The sequence below is a fragment of the Gobius niger genome, assembly GCF_951799975.1.
Source record: "Gobius niger genome assembly, chromosome: 6".
NCBI lineage: Eukaryota > Metazoa > Chordata > Actinopteri > Gobiiformes > Gobiidae > Gobius > Gobius niger.
Genome location: NC_136857.1, coordinates 11463994 through 11479512, shown reverse-complemented (window position 1 = coordinate 11479512; position 15519 = coordinate 11463994). Strand labels below are relative to the sequence as shown.

The window sequence follows — 15519 nt, the reverse complement described above, 5'->3', positions numbered from 1 at the left end:
AATTAAACTAATTTTGCATGTCCTCCACAGCTTCATGAGAGCAGCTATGATGCAGGGAAGGCTCTTCAGCGCCTCGTGAAGAAGCCAGTCCCCAAACTAATAGAGAAATGTTGGTCTGAGGACGAAGTGGTAAGTGCTCTGTTTCCTATGGTGTCTTTTGCTGGTGCCAACGCTCGCCCTGTGTCTTTAGAGGGAGCTGTTGAGAGAGTTAGCGCTGGTCGTTTGGCTCTGCACAGCTCACTAAAACTGCCTGTTTCCAAGGCTGAAGAGCAGCTGCATCCTGTTTATCACTCACAGGGTAAATCTTACTGTGGAGGCCTGCAGAAGAGATTGAGCGCTCCGCAAAAAGCCATATCGCCTCCATTTGAATTTAGATGTGAATTTTCCCCACAGCTGCCGAAGTGCTGGGATCAAACAGAGCAGCTTGCATTGGTAGGAGGCAGAGAAAAACAGTGTCAAAACTGAAGGAGTGCTGCGGCTTCGGTTTGTATACACCCATTTGCTTCTAAGATCACACAGAGGACTGATCCCACGGCACATTTTTTACATTTACTTTACACCTTGGAAAAACACACTGCTCCAGCGCTGACTCTGTTACACTTCCCTCCGGCTGATATCTTTCTGTTCTACTTTGATGTTGTTTGTTTAACAAAAGTTTGGATCCTGTTGGCCATAATAAGTGGAAATTAGTGATACTATTTTTCTTGGAATTGAACACAATGGGCACATTGTGATACAGAGATTTAGTCATGTCAATTGCAATAAATAAAGTCAGGTCAAATTTGTAGACTGACTTTGCTCATGCCTTCATATGATCTACTACTTTTAATAGCCATCACCAGTGTATATGTCTATGTAAGGACTGAACATGGCATTTTGGTAAAGAATAATATAAATGCGGTAGCTGCAATAATAGAGATTACACAATTGGTGCCATTAGTAGCATCAGTTCTACGTGTTGCAGTAATAGTAATGACTGTAGTATTGGTGACACTGACTCAATTATACAGACACATATACAACATAGTACTATATTTGATATGCTGTAATGATGTACACTGCCTGACTCCGCCAAAATAAGTTACCACCTGCATTTCACTGACTGTTATGATCTGATATTGCTGCAGTACAGCTGGTCACATTGTCAAAGGGTGATTCAGGAAACATGAGACAGCATTTTCACACATGGATTGGCCACAGAGTCCAGATCTGAAACCTTTGGGATGTGCTGGAGAAGGCTTTGCACAGTGGTCAACAGTTAATTAGCGAATGCGTGCTATAATTAAAGCTCAAGGCGGTCCAACAAAATATTACAGTGTGACTTTTTTGGGGGGTGACCTTTTTCTTGGATCAGGCGGTGTAAATTTGACATTGAACAACTCATTACCTGCCAACGTCTTCTATTTCTTGACATTAAATATTACGCTTTATTCAATAAGATTCCAACCAGCTCACTCGTTGGCTTTGACTGTTAAAGATCTGTGAGCTTGTTTCTCTGGAATGTAAAGACAATGTCAAAGTGCTCGTGTTATTCTGAGGAGGTTTGAAGTCGGCTGTCCTTCATGTCACATGCTGCCCACACTTCTGTCTCTGACACATGTTGTCACTGTGGAGGGGAGGAGCTGCGTGCCCTGTCCCGGCGCTGTGAAAGTCCGTTGTGTATTTGCAGCCACAGCCGTGAGGGACAGGTGCTCTGGTGTAGCCAGCCCGGACAGCTCACAGGCTCCTTATTTATTTATCATCCTGGGGTTCACTGTCGTCCCATCCCGCTCCAGGCTTCTTTTCATTATACCTCTTCCCTCCCTCCCTCCCTCACTCTGCTCCTCGCTCTCCATGTTTGTCTGAAGATGAGAATAAAAGTGACAGTGACTGGTGCAGAAATGACAGCATCAGCCTGTCTTCAGGGTCACTTGTCACTCTCCCCCTCCCCCTTTGACGAGTGCCTTTTCCACCATCTCACCACCGCTGTCCTGTCTTTAACAGTACGCTTTTGGTTCCTATTTTTTGTTTTGTATGAATTTGTTTTGGAGTAGTTTATTTGTTTAATTCAATGATTTGTTCAAGTTTGGCGTTTTCCTGCTTTTGACCTGGATCACATTCAGTTTAGACAAAATGTAGTACAATTTCAAACGGTTTTTCGACCCAGTTTAGTCAATTATTTTACGAGGTGATACAGAGTGTGAAAAGTTTGAGAAACACTTGTCCAGAAATCTTAGATAAACTGTTTTAAGTTAGTTGGGGTTGTTGTAATAGTACTTGACGGGAGTTAGATATGGTTTGTGCTTGTGCTGATGTTTAACTTTAGTTTTGTTCTTTATTTGAGCAATCAAGCAGAATAGTACTTCTCTACTATGTCACATCATTACCTAGTAAAAAGCTCAAAAGGAGCAGGTTCAAGCAATATATACTCAAGGGGAAGTAAATGCAAGTGGGCTGTGTGGTTGATCAATTAAGGAACAACCCATCATAATCTGTCATTTCTCGTCATCAGAGAATGCCTGATTTGTAGCAAAATTACCTTGAAAAATACCCCAGTCTGCTTCTCTCTGAGCGTGATCTTCACAACCTCAAAGTTAAAAAGCATTACATTAAAAACCATTGCACATAAAACGGCACCACTACACTTTTATGTGCTTGTTTTAACAGATGCCAGAATCAATGCGCACTTCCCACACACCACTCTGCGACGACCGGAGCTTTCAACCTGGAACACAGTGTTTACAGTTAAAAGGCCCAGCAGCTGCAGCTTTTGTGTCCAATAAACTGGGCCTTAGGAAATGCACTAGTATCACAGCACTCGAGCTGTTGTAAAGGCCAAAAAAAAAAGAAAGAAGTGGCCTCTTGATATAATTTGATGACAGGATGCTGTTTTATTGTAAGAGTCACTGCTCTGTTCTCACACAAAGCTACATTTGCCCAACTATAATCGAGGTGTTGTGAAGTGTAAGTGCAAAGACGGCAATATTTCTTTTAGTTTTTAATCCTAAAGTTGCATTTATTGTTTTGTATTACACTTCTTTTGAATGACATACCACAGTGGTTCTTAAACTTTTCACACCAAGTACTGCCTCATAAATAAGTGCGAACAGGCCTTGATCAAGACTAAACCGGGTATAAAAAGAGTCTCAACCCTTACCTGTACTGTGACAAAAATGTGTGTGAAGCGTGTCTAAATCTGAAAAAAATAATCAAATACATGAATTCCTGAAGCTTGAATTACATTAGTGTATAAATTGAAGTGAACAAAGTCTAACAGTTTATGCTGAGTACACCCTTAAAGCAATACTAAGTAACTTGTTTACCTTAATACCTTTTAATGCCTTAATACCTTTTATTAGTCACTCTGAGGGTAATACAGGTGTCAATGGGATGATTGGGGGGTCTTTCATCTCCCCCTGGTGTCTCTGGCCAGTAAACCACAATTGTAACTTTCCCTGCACCGGGTCAGAGGTCCCAATACACACTAATGGAATCACGAAGAAGAAGCTAACAGGCTAACGGGCAAAGCTAACTGCGGGCTCGCGCCACTTAAACAGTATTTACAGCCAAGTTTGAGTAAAAAAAATATCTCCATTGTGTATTTGGATGTACATTATCCTTCTCTCCCTGTGTCTTTTCGGTCAGCGTAGTATTTACTCTCATGGACAATCAATGAGAAAAAAAACGCAACATGCTACGACACCTGCAGTGGCGCTTATGGCCTCTAAGGGCATGAGTTACTTAGTACTACTTTAAAGAAGTCCAAGTAGGATTAGGATAAGAACTATTAACTTCTATACATCTTCTACATCTATGACTTGTGTTGCTTTAATTATGAACTGCTGTAATACAGCGACATAGAAGAATGAAGTAAGAGAATACGAAAACATAATAATGATTTTAAAAAACTTTTGCCAGATCTAAATTAATCTTATATAAAGCTTCTTACTTTTTTACTAAAAGCTTTTGCAAAGTTAATTTCATTGCGTTATCTTGTGCCTTGATTCACTGAAACCACTCAGACATTTTGTGTCTAATAAATGAGTGTCCTCAGCCGACTCCGCTGTCTCCCTCAGTGTTAAATAACCGCTGCTAATCATACATTGGCCAACAGGAGGTGCCATATAAACAATGTGGAGCCGCAGCCTTGCTCTGTGCCTCTCCATGTCAGAGGCAGCACAGGCTGATCTATGCCTGCTGTGGGGCTACCAGCTCTGCACCAGGGCTTATCTCCCGCCCTGTCCTCCGCTGATGGATGAGTCGAGAGGGCAGGGAGGGGGGGTCAGTGGTAGGAAGAAGACAAGGGAAGAAGTGGCCCCCCCAGTGGTAGAGACAAATCCAGAAACAGGCAGATTGCACACAACACGGCTCCCTGCTTTCTTTTGCTGGAGGCTGGCGATTATTTTAAAGTTAGATGAGGCTAGAAAGAGCTACTGCTGTAGTGTCAACAGTGAAAATAGTGTAGTGCCGTACCAGCATCGCTTTTAGGGCAAATCATTAGACACTAGAGTAAAGAACATTACCTAACATGTAGAAATAGCATAGGGATAGAACAAAGAATCAGAATCAGAATCGTTTTTATTGCCATTGTTTGTAAACAGGTTCACAAACTAGGATTTTTTTCTCGGTGAATACGTGCAACATTAAATCACACATTAAAACACACATATACAAAATCCACTTTTTTTTTGTTATTATCCAATTCCCTCCTGTCAAAAAACATACCTGGAGTTTAATTTTGTCATTTGTCAATTCACACAGTTTAGAGCAATCTTGTTCACTTTGGTTGTTTCTTTTTCTCTTGAAGAACTCTGATCTGAGTTTGTTGCATCAAAGAGAGAACATGAAACTGTCCTCCACATTTTTAAAGCTCTGTTTTATGCCAGTTTATGCCATCCCCAGTGCCTGTAGAGGTGACTCTATAGGCAAAATCAAAATCCTGAACAGCCCAGTCTCTTACCCCATTGTCTTGACTATAATTTTAAGGCTAATGCTTCTAAGCCTCATGCATATGTAGATTATCAATTGAAATAAATAAAAGATAATTGTGGAAGTGGTATTTTGAGCATGATAAGAGAATTGTAGAAATATAAGTGGTAGTAGCAGGAGTTCTTAGTTGTTGTAATGGGCGTAGTGAGTGCTGGCTCTGGGCAGTAATGTCAACTGTGTTTAAAGCATTGTGGTACTGGTGCGGTGCCAGCAATGCTTTTTGGGATTGTTTGGTAACTAAATATCGACAGGATGGGTGTGGGCTGGAATTTCCTGGCACCTTTTGTTTGAGAAAGTTGTGAGCAACGCAGGACTACTTCAAAATGCACTGCGCTTATAGCTCTGTTACCCGATTCTTTCAGTTTGATAAGGCCGTTTTTTTTATCTTTAGCTCTGGTGTCTGGTTAAAGAGGATGTGGCTCGACAGTGCGGTTGACCCTCTTTTCCAGCATGTTGTGATTTCCTTTCTGCAAACTCGGTGCAGACTTCATCACACACAGGCGACAGTGTTTTGGACTGTGGATAGCGGGCCGTTTGTGCCTCCGATTTAGAGTTTAAACACATCAGGCTTGTAAAGGTCAAGCTCTAACAACCAGCCCACTATAATGGCTCCGTATTGAGTCAAAGTGGCTTTTTGTGCTCAGGGTCGAACTTGTTTTTGCTGAATGACATTTAGGGGGAATTATGTTTGCTGCATTACGCCAAGAGGTGGAAAGAGAACTCCTTGTCACGTGGGCGAAAATTACTTTATTGCATAAAATTCTTAATGTTAAATGTGGTCAATAAATTGTGCTAAAATATGGAAACTTTTGCAGATTTTTAAGCTACCTATTGCTTTTGTTTTAGGCTATGTTTGCAAAAAAATGCATAGAATCGGAATAGGAAATATTGCAGTAATTATCATTTTTAAATGTATTTTGCAACCCTGAATAGTAAGTTGAATACTTGCTGGCTTCCACGTTTAACAATCTTGTAAACATGATTGATGCGTGTGTGTTTTTAACATGCCATACAGCTTTTGATTATCAACTCCAGTCCAGGAAGTGCGCATGTTTATAACAAAAGCCTATTTAATCTCCTTTCTGCCGCCTGTCTTTCTTTTATATCCTTACAATAGTGCACTGTTCAGCTGTGGGGAAACTCTGGGCGGGGAATTGCCAGCCGAGCGAGCGAGAGAGAAGCCTGTTGTTTCTGTTCAGCGATGGCTATTTGGTACAGCTTTAACACCCAACCCCCTCCTCCTCCCCCTTTTCCATCCTCCCCCCCCCCCTCTGTCCCGCTCGGCCCCTCCTCCCTCCACCGGTTGTGTTTCCTAGCAACGCCCGGGCCGGAGCAATTGGAGAGCGAGGGGCAGGATTCGGGGAGCAGATTGGCGGATGATTTATTAGCTGGGCTGGAGAGCAGTGAGCCCAGGCAGCTGAAATGGAGCCTTAAAGGAGGAGGATGGGGGGGGGGGAGGGGTGTTGGGGGGAGAGGGGAGGGTGGCGGGACGGAGGCTGAGGCACAGGATCAGGACGGGAGGGGCAAGAGCTGCTCATGTGCAGAGACGGATGGACGGGCTGAGTAAATAGTACAGTTAGCAAACAAAATTGGACTATGGAATTAGCTTAGACTCCATATTGTGCTGCCGTGTCTTATTCATGTTCCCAGGCAATGACGCAGCAGCACAAGATACCGTCTTAACATAGCTATTCAAATATTGACCTCATATTTATTCTCGCATTTATTAAAAGCTATTTATCCTCTTTAATATTTACTCACAGCAATCAGCACCTGCCAAATCAGCGGCTCAGGTTTACCTATGAGTCAGTGCTGGGTTACACATGCAAAAGTTTTGACAGACAGTTGAGATGCCCCCTGCAGTGAAAGCGGATAGAGGGTGGCGCGTGTGTGTGTCGGGGGTGCGCTTGCGGTGCTTACGGCTCCATCTACTGGCTAATGAGCTGCTGCGCGTTGATGAATGCAAATGCGCCGCTCCGTGTCACTCATAACGCAGTCTCAACAAGTGCTTTACACGCACCTTTTAATCTTGCGTTTTGAGGCATCTTTGTTTAGTCTGCTCCCAGCCACTTTGCATTTAGGCATTTCACAGTTATCCAAACTTTAAATCTTTTGGATGACATGTATGAAGACAGTGATTACTTTGTTGTTCAACTTTGTAATTATCTCAGAAGGGTGTATTTTACAGTCGCCTTTGTTGCTTCAGTAAATTTGCTCCCTAAAGCCCTTCAAAGCCCAGTATGTAAACAGTCGACGGTTACATAACATTCTGTATATGGTCCGGAAAATGCACTCCTAACCTTTTCGCTAAACTCCACGCCTGGTTTTGCTTGTTGCTTGTCTCTTTCCATCCGTGTCCGAAAACCCCTTTCCCCACTCAAATTCTCTGCCTTTCCCTCGCACTTTGGCAGCCTGTCCAGTTTGTGTACTCTGTGCTCCTAGTGCGTTCTAGCCAGTGGTGTGTTTGCCTCCTTAGAAAATGGTCAGCTTTTAGCTTGGTGTCAACAATAAGAAGTGGCCTGGCTCTCGTGCTCCACCGGCCCGATACTGTAGACGTTTAAGCTTTAAGGGATAAACGGCGCGCCTCACCGTGCCATGGATCACTGGACTCCACTCCAGGTTTTCCAGGCAGCCGTGAACCAGAGGCTCTCTTGCAGAAAGATCACATGTAAAGCCTTCCCCTTTGTAGTGGAGGAGCAGAGAGTGACAAGCTATTTCTTGCTTGTAAAAATAACAGCGAAAAGAGCCATGTACCTTCGGAAACGCCATGGATTTGCTGTTTTATTATGCCTCTATACCCGTGGTGGGATGTAAGGATCAGCGAAGCGCTCTCCCAGGACTTTAGCCTGCTTTTTTTTGCCTTTGGAGTTACTTGGTGGAAACGTTCGGATGGCTGGAGAGCGCTGAGGATCGAGTCTCGGCTCTGGAAACGAGAAAGTAAATGTTGCTTTGCTCTGCTTTGCTTATCAATGTGTTTTTTTTTAGCTTGGGCTTGAACATGCCTTTCAGAGTGTGGCTTTTAAAGGGAGACAAGTGTGTGTGGATTTGATGCCGTTGTGATTCTGTTTATGCACCGGGGCTGGAGTGTCCACATTTAGTTCATGTCACATTCTGCCCGATTTGAGCAGGGAGCACGATCTGTCACTGTGCAGATCACCCACTACCTCTCTTTTAGTTTAGTTTATTTGTCAATCTTGCATCTAAATACCCTAAATTAATTCACACATTTTACTCATGTGGGTGAAAACAGGCATAGTTGTAGAGAGAGAGAGACATGGGCATCAGCTCAACTTCTGCTTTGTACTTTTCAAGGCTGTTCCCGTCTATAATTAAAGCATGCTAATCTGTGCGCCTCTTGTATTTACGTGGTTTTAATCTTAGCATTTTTCTTGCTCTATTTTCCTTCTCTGTTAAAAGGTTTTTTTCCACTGCCTACTTTGATTGTCATTACCTCTCGAGTGTGAAAAGCTCAAGATGAATTAAAAAAAAAACCTCCGACCACAAGCGACTAAATCACAACACTGTTTTTGTGGTTGTGCGAGGCAGTTGCTCAATGCGCTCTCTCCCATTATACTAACTCTTTGCTTTTCTCCCCTTTTTTTTTTTTTTTTTCCCTCTGTGTGAAATTTCAGAAGCGGTTCATTAAAGGCTTGAGACAGTTTGGCAAAAACTTCTTCAGGATCCGAAAGGAGCTGCTGCCCAACAAAGAAACGGTAAGATGAATCAATTGTGCTTTTATGACACATACCTTTAGCCATGATCGTGTTCTGCATTGTGCCTTCATATCCCGGAGCTTTATTGCTAAACATTAAGTCGCTGCCCACAAAATATAGTATTTACTTCACTTTAAGCGACATAAAATGACTCAACTTTTGTTTTTAAAGGGAAAAGTAAAATGTGCACCGATTCCAACACAGAAAGCTGGAGTAGCATGCTCGACTCTAATTAGCACCCGCTGTTAGCTGTAAACAAACCAGTAGTAAACAAATGCTGAGCCACATAACATGCCCTAACTGTTTACAGCATCAGATGTTCACACTTTTTATTAAAGCCGCCGCGATAGTACGTACATCCACACAAAGTCCTAGTTCTGAGCTCTCTATTTTCTGCATGTCAAGACGCTGTGTATATTTAATGCTATAATTATTACGCATTACAACATATTTCATTACATAGGATTTAAGTCTTAAGATCACGTTGCACAATCTGGCTTGACTAACTTAGTTCTACTCCTGTTGCACAAATGTTTGCCCAGCGGTGGTGAGGTGTATCCACATCTGACCCACTTTAGGCTTGTTGATGAGTTATTCCACATCTACTGTAGTGTGTGTGCTGTTAATGATCACTTCTGCTTTGACAAATTGACAGAGTTTAAGCGGATTTTCCTGATTTTTAAGCGGTGGTGATGCTGTGACACAATAGTTTTGGATTTCTAAAATGTGAGGGGAACTTCAGAAAGGGCTGTCATTAGCAACCAATACACACAGCAGCAAGATAGCTTTAAGTTTGAAATATAAGGATTGCTCTTTTGGATTGATATCAGTGGAAGAATACTAGTGCCTGCAGCATTTTTTTAGCTTTTGCTACTATTGAAAAACAACTTGTGAACATTAGTTTGGCGTTGGCTTGGTTGACTTTCCTCCAGTCGTTTGCAGTTAGCATTGTATTGTACCCTTATATAATGCGCTTTAGTTAAGTTATGAAGAGAAAAATATTTCTGTTGTACGTCTGCTATTAACCTTTGAACATGTCCTCAAACTACAGCATCCATGTCCCGTTCACTGTCACTTACGATCAACTGAAACATCACTAATACCAGCTGAAGTTCCTTATCAGCACAACACAGGCTGTAAAAAGTATATTTAGTCTCAGCGCTGCTCCACGGGGCAGACCCCAAAAGGTTGAGATTAGTAACAGAATATTTGCGGGATTACACGGGGAACATGTTGTACGTGTTGCTCTGAAAAGGTCCACGAGTCTAGCCTGCCCCGTTAAAATAATTCTCCTTTCTGCGCTCCCAATTGGTGGAAATTGGGCTGTTTTCCCCGGGCCGCTCTTGCTGGAAGTGTGCCCATTCAGAGCTGACACAGACATCAAAGCTAAATCAAAGGTGTTTGTCAGAGTCCCAGGCACATTTTATATAACGCTTCTCATTTTGTGTCTGGGTCGCTAAACCACCATCTCTTTTGTGCTCAATTCTTCATTCTTCAAAAACCAATTTGAAACCCTCGAAGAAGAGATTAAAGAGTGTGAATACAGTTTTCCCCACAAAGATTTCCCTCAATTATTTTCACTGGTGTTTGAAATATACGACTTGTCCGGCTGATTGGCTATAAAGGAGGTATTAATGCGCCTCAACCTGGAGGGGGGAGTCTATTTGGCAGCAGCGGAGGTAATAGACCCACTCCGGGATCTGGGACTGCCACCAGCACACGGAGCACCCAAAGATTAATTTTCCCCTGGCAAATGGAAAATAAACTGCCCTTTAAACATATGAAAAGAGAGGGAAATGACGGGAGCGAGGGGAGGGCAGGACAGGCGGAGGTTGGCCCAATATACTCTGTGTAAAAAAATACAGGCTTGTCACGCGCACAGAGACGGAATAAACTAGGCTGAGAGTTGACCTTGCTTTTGTGTCTGAAGACTGGTATTTCATCTGATCCTGCAACAATTTCTGAAAATATTTCAGTGAAATGTATTTTTCAAGCAATGGGTTATCATACGGTTATTATATTTGCAATTCAGAAGATACTAACAATCATTACACTGTCTGAAAGAGGAAAAGTACAATAAACACAAATCGATGGCATGTCATAGCTCAGTGGTCCCCAACCTTTGTTTGCACTCGTTATAGTCTAAGCCCCTTTAACTCGTGATTTCGTGATTCATTTTGTTGTAATACTTCAGAATGATCCTTTAAGGTCATAGAATTATTCCAAAGTAGGGTTAATATCCAAATAGTTTCACCTTCTTTTAAAGTCTAAGCTAATTCCAAGCTTCATCTCTTAGTGCTTCTGTACTGTACCCCTGGATGGGAAACACAGACATACGCCACTAAAGCTAACATGGCCAAAAAGACCAAATGCTCCTCCACTGTGACATGTCCTGCCACTGTCGAACTTGAACTCGACACAAAGCTCTCGGTTTGAATCCGGGGCTCCTGAGGTCTTCACAGTGTGTCTGCCCCGCTCTCCCTCTAGCAGCTATTAGCCGCGCTGCCCCTTCAGACACGTCGCTGTGCCAAGGCTAAGCACCCGCTCAGTGTAAACAAGCCCCAGTCACTCTCAGGAATGCTTTATATAAAACACATAATGGCCCACAGGGGAAGTGGGTGTGGCCTCTGACCGACTGCGCTGCCACCATTTCGAGTCACTGCTCCCACTGGAGAGTTCTGGAAAATATAGCGACAAGAACACAGATCATAGATGGACTAAAGCAGCCATTCCTTAAGTCCAGAGCATCACCCTTTGATCCAAAGATCCCAATAATAATAATTCACTCTCTCCAAATGAATTTGTCATGTTTAAGGCTTAAAATTACATGGAAAACATCAAATAACTATGACTTTAGGCTCAATCATAACTTATCTTAGTCAATTTTAACAAATACTCAGAAATTTTCTATTAATTTCCCCCCATTGTACCTGTTTTTTACGCAATTATGCAGATTGCAATTGAAACTTTTAATACTTAAACTGTGCTGAAGTCTGATTATAATGATGTTCAATGACTAGGTTTAGAAGAAGATCTTTATTGACAGACATGGTCACAAAGCGCTTTACATGAGACAATTGTACATTCACTCCATACTCAGTGGTGATAAGCTACGTTTGTAGCTTCAGTTTCCCCTGTGGGAGACTGACAGAAGCGTGCACGACTGCACACGCCTGCGCCAACCGTCCCTCTGACCACCACCATACATTCACTCACACACATCATTCATCCTGGCCTATTGTACATGTTTTTAGTGGTAGGGGAAACCTAGAACATGCAAACACAGAAAGGCCCCGACCTGAAGGGAATCGAACCCGGAGCTTCTAGTTGTGAAGAGAGAGCGCTAGCCGCTGCGCTACCGTGCCGCCCATTAGTTGTCACGATTGATCTGTTAAGTCGGTGCAGCCCTGTCTTACACGCTGTGACTTCTGCTGTGAGAGCGATTGGCCAACTGCATTTGTTCCACATATGACAGTGAAAATGCAGAGTGCTGGCGGCAGAAAGACCAACCGTTAGCTTGCAAATGACCTGGATAAACATTCATAGCCACGATTTGCATACCTGCGCTGTACTGTGTCACTGAACTAGCTGCTGCCGCTGAGCCCGTTCCTCTTCTTATAATGCTATTGAAATCTGCACGGCTGAATAGAAAACATGCGCGCAAATGTCCCTGGAACAGTCTGTCCCTTCCACTGAACCGAGGCACGATATTATTTTATTTACTTTATGCTCGTCATAGGATATTAATGTATCCTCTTCCTGGAAGCATTGAGTTTATTTATGGTTGATAATGTTTTGCCGTGCTCAGCGAGGTTGGCATAATGCAGTAAATTCAGTGAAGCAATGACAAACAAACTGAAAGTGCACAACGCATGATGCTTTGTATGTGTTATAGTTGAGATCTCCCGGAGGCTGTATGCGCTCCTTCTGTAGTTATTTCTGTAACGTGGTAACCCTAACCTTATGACGTCATTTCCGATGAACAATAACGCTATCTTTTAATAAGTCCTGCATAGTTTCTTCCTCCTATCAAAATGAATAGATCAAAATGAAGCTAAATCAAGTTAATGTCTCGCATTTGCAGATGAGCCTTCGCTAAGTGTCTGCTAGCACCCCATACACTCGTGTCTCATGTTAGTAATATCTGGTTCTAATAATACCATTAATTGAAAACATTATTAATTGCATTGCTGCTTCCCTTCACTGATTAAAAACAAACCCATTCTTGAATCCGCCGTTTTAGAAACATAAAGACGACATGAAAAAGTCTAGTATAAAAACATCATGTCTATGGGTCCACCCAAGCCCTGAAGCCCAAATGTTGCTCACTGCCCCTCCTCGCCCCTCGGCTCCTGTCAGATACGGGACAGCCTACGGAAGTCCGCTGCTCCCAACACCTCGCAGCAGCTGTTCGCCGCAATACAAGCTGGAACAAAACGTCAAATTGAATTCACGACCGTGTCCTAATCTCGACTGTTAGCTCCTCTGGGATGATTATAAATACTTTCATTCACATACTAATTAAGCCGTCTCTGAACTGCAGGGGGCGCTCCACTGACAGCCAAAATCCATGTTTGGTAAATGATACAACTTGTTTGGAGCTTGTAAAATGCTGCCGACTGACGGGGGCATTAGCAGCGTGTATTGATGTTCCCGTAGCTTACCGCAGGCCATTTAGCGCGTGTAGGCAAATGTTTTTTTCTTTTTTTTTTACTCCCAGCCTAATAGATGGAGCAGGCGGCACCATAGCTCCCTGTGTAATTGAGTTTTTTAAGCTTGGTTCGGGGTGGGGATGGGGTGCAGCTTATCAGCAGAACACGCAGGATCGACCCATACGGCGGAGGGAGAAAAAAAAAAGCCACTGTTGCCATCCAATCTGCTTTTCATTGGCAAAAGCGCTTAGAGCAGGAGAAACTGCAAGTGCTGATTCTCGGGCGTGTGCGTCCCTGACCTGCGAGAGAGCAGAGCTTATTCAGACAGATAGAAAGGAGCGTGCGCAGCGGGGAAGAGCTGTCTGTTTAACTGCCTTTCACTGCCTCCGCCTGCTCCACCAGCCTTTCACTATTCACCGGCAGAGTCGTCGGCTCCGGCTTCAAGGCGATGCGTGGAGCTCGGAGGACAGCCTTTTGAATCGACGACATGTGGCGTATATCTATGGCACTCACTTAAAAAAAAAAAAAAACCTTCAAGTGCAAGATGGCCTCCAAGAATCATATACGAGTTTATAAACGTGCTCACATATACAACCCAGGGAATTACACAGCCCTATAAAGAAACTCAATTAGAGCTAACCTTCAGAAATTTGTTTGTGCAAATTTTTGTGAATGTACCACTTTTTATTATACTGCACTTTTATGTAATAACAGTTTTAAATTGCAAATACTGCCGTTATTTACAGTAGGCAGTACAATGTCCTTTGCAAAGTGTATGTCTCCAAGGGGTCACATTATGCACAAACCCATTAACCCTGTAGTTTAGACCTCTACAAACATGTTCTGAAAGTGACTTTAAAGTACATTTCAGTCATCTCTCAAAAGTCAGTGCTCTTGGATATTGGAATGCACATTGTAAACTGAATCTTGAGTTTTCAACATAATTCCCAATTGTAGTGCTTGTCAGAAATATCGTTTTATACATGTTTTTATGCTACACTTCTTTTCCCTATACGACAAAGGAGAATTTCTTGTACATTTGTCGTTACTGGGCTTTGGTATTTCTATTCTTGATTCTTCATGTTTTTGTACGATAGCCAAAAATAATGACAGGCATTTTTCAGTTTAGTCTGTCTGCTGTACAGCCATCTCAAGAATGCGCTTCACTAAATATGCAGCATTCTTTCATCTCAGCTGCCTTTTAATCGTCCTGTGACCTGCTTAACCACACCAGTGTTTAGAGTTGCCCTGCGCTCGCAGCAAGCACCCACGGAATCTAAAAGTCAAGCATCTCTCAGTGAGATGATCCAGTGTGCTTACCCGCCCGGTGGTGAGATGAAGAATACGGCGCACAGAGGTCGAGCACATGCATAATTAAACCTGGGTTTGATTTAGCTCACAGAAGCGCTCTCCGTCACTGCTGAAATGAAGCAGGCTGCAGGCCGGGGAGCAGGGCACGCTGCACTAAAGGATGTTTACACAACTCCGTATCAGCCACAGCCTCGGTCACATGGTGTTGTCTGTGTGTGGGTAAACAGCCCAAGAGAGACCTGCACTGATTTTATTTACACAATAGTTCTGCACACCATTGCAGTCATGTGATTCAAGAACTGTTGAATAATATAATGCTAAAATAATGTATAGATACAGACGGCATCTCTGGAATCGCCCTTGTATATGGTCGTGTTTGAAACTTTATACTCTATAATTACTCCAAAACTACTTAAACAAATGCTGAATTATGAATATAATTTTTAACCCAATAAAGTTTCAAAGACATGGAGAGGAGCAAAGTAGTTCAACAACCCATAATTACATAAGTAACGGAGAATGCTAACATCACGCTGCATGCTAATGCTAGCTATGACTGCCGTTTTTCTCACTTCTACAGAACAATCTGCTGTGAAAACATCCATATGGGCCCGATATAGATATAGACTTATATTTGACTTTATATTCCGCTAAGAAAACGACTAAGAAGAGTGAAAAATTGTGTTTCCTAAGACATACTTTCTTCCCCATCGGCATGGGGCACGCGCCCCCTGGTATAGATACAGTCAGCGATGCAAACTGTTTATTTTCTAAATTTCGCTTCTGTTCTGTTTCATTCCATGCATTTACATATCAAGCAAGGGTTAAAACTAACACCAAGACCAAGATTGAAATTTCAGCCACGACTAAATTGA

At 42.7% G+C, this 15519-nt stretch overlaps 1 protein-coding gene across 6 annotated transcripts in view; it reads left to right on the top strand.

Moving 5' to 3' along the window:
* The window catches only part of rerea (arginine-glutamic acid dipeptide (RE) repeats a), a 161987-nt gene that overhangs the window by 134220 nt on the left and 12248 nt on the right, over nucleotides 1–15519 (top strand). For all 6 annotated transcript variants that reach the window (XM_079558572.1, XM_079558573.1, XM_079558576.1 and 3 more), the window contains 2 exons: nucleotides 31–129; nucleotides 8601–8681. In XM_079558572.1, coding sequence (XP_079414698.1) covers nucleotides 31–129; nucleotides 8601–8681 — 180 coding nt within the window. The remainder of the gene's footprint in view (nucleotides 1–30; nucleotides 130–8600; nucleotides 8682–15519) is intronic.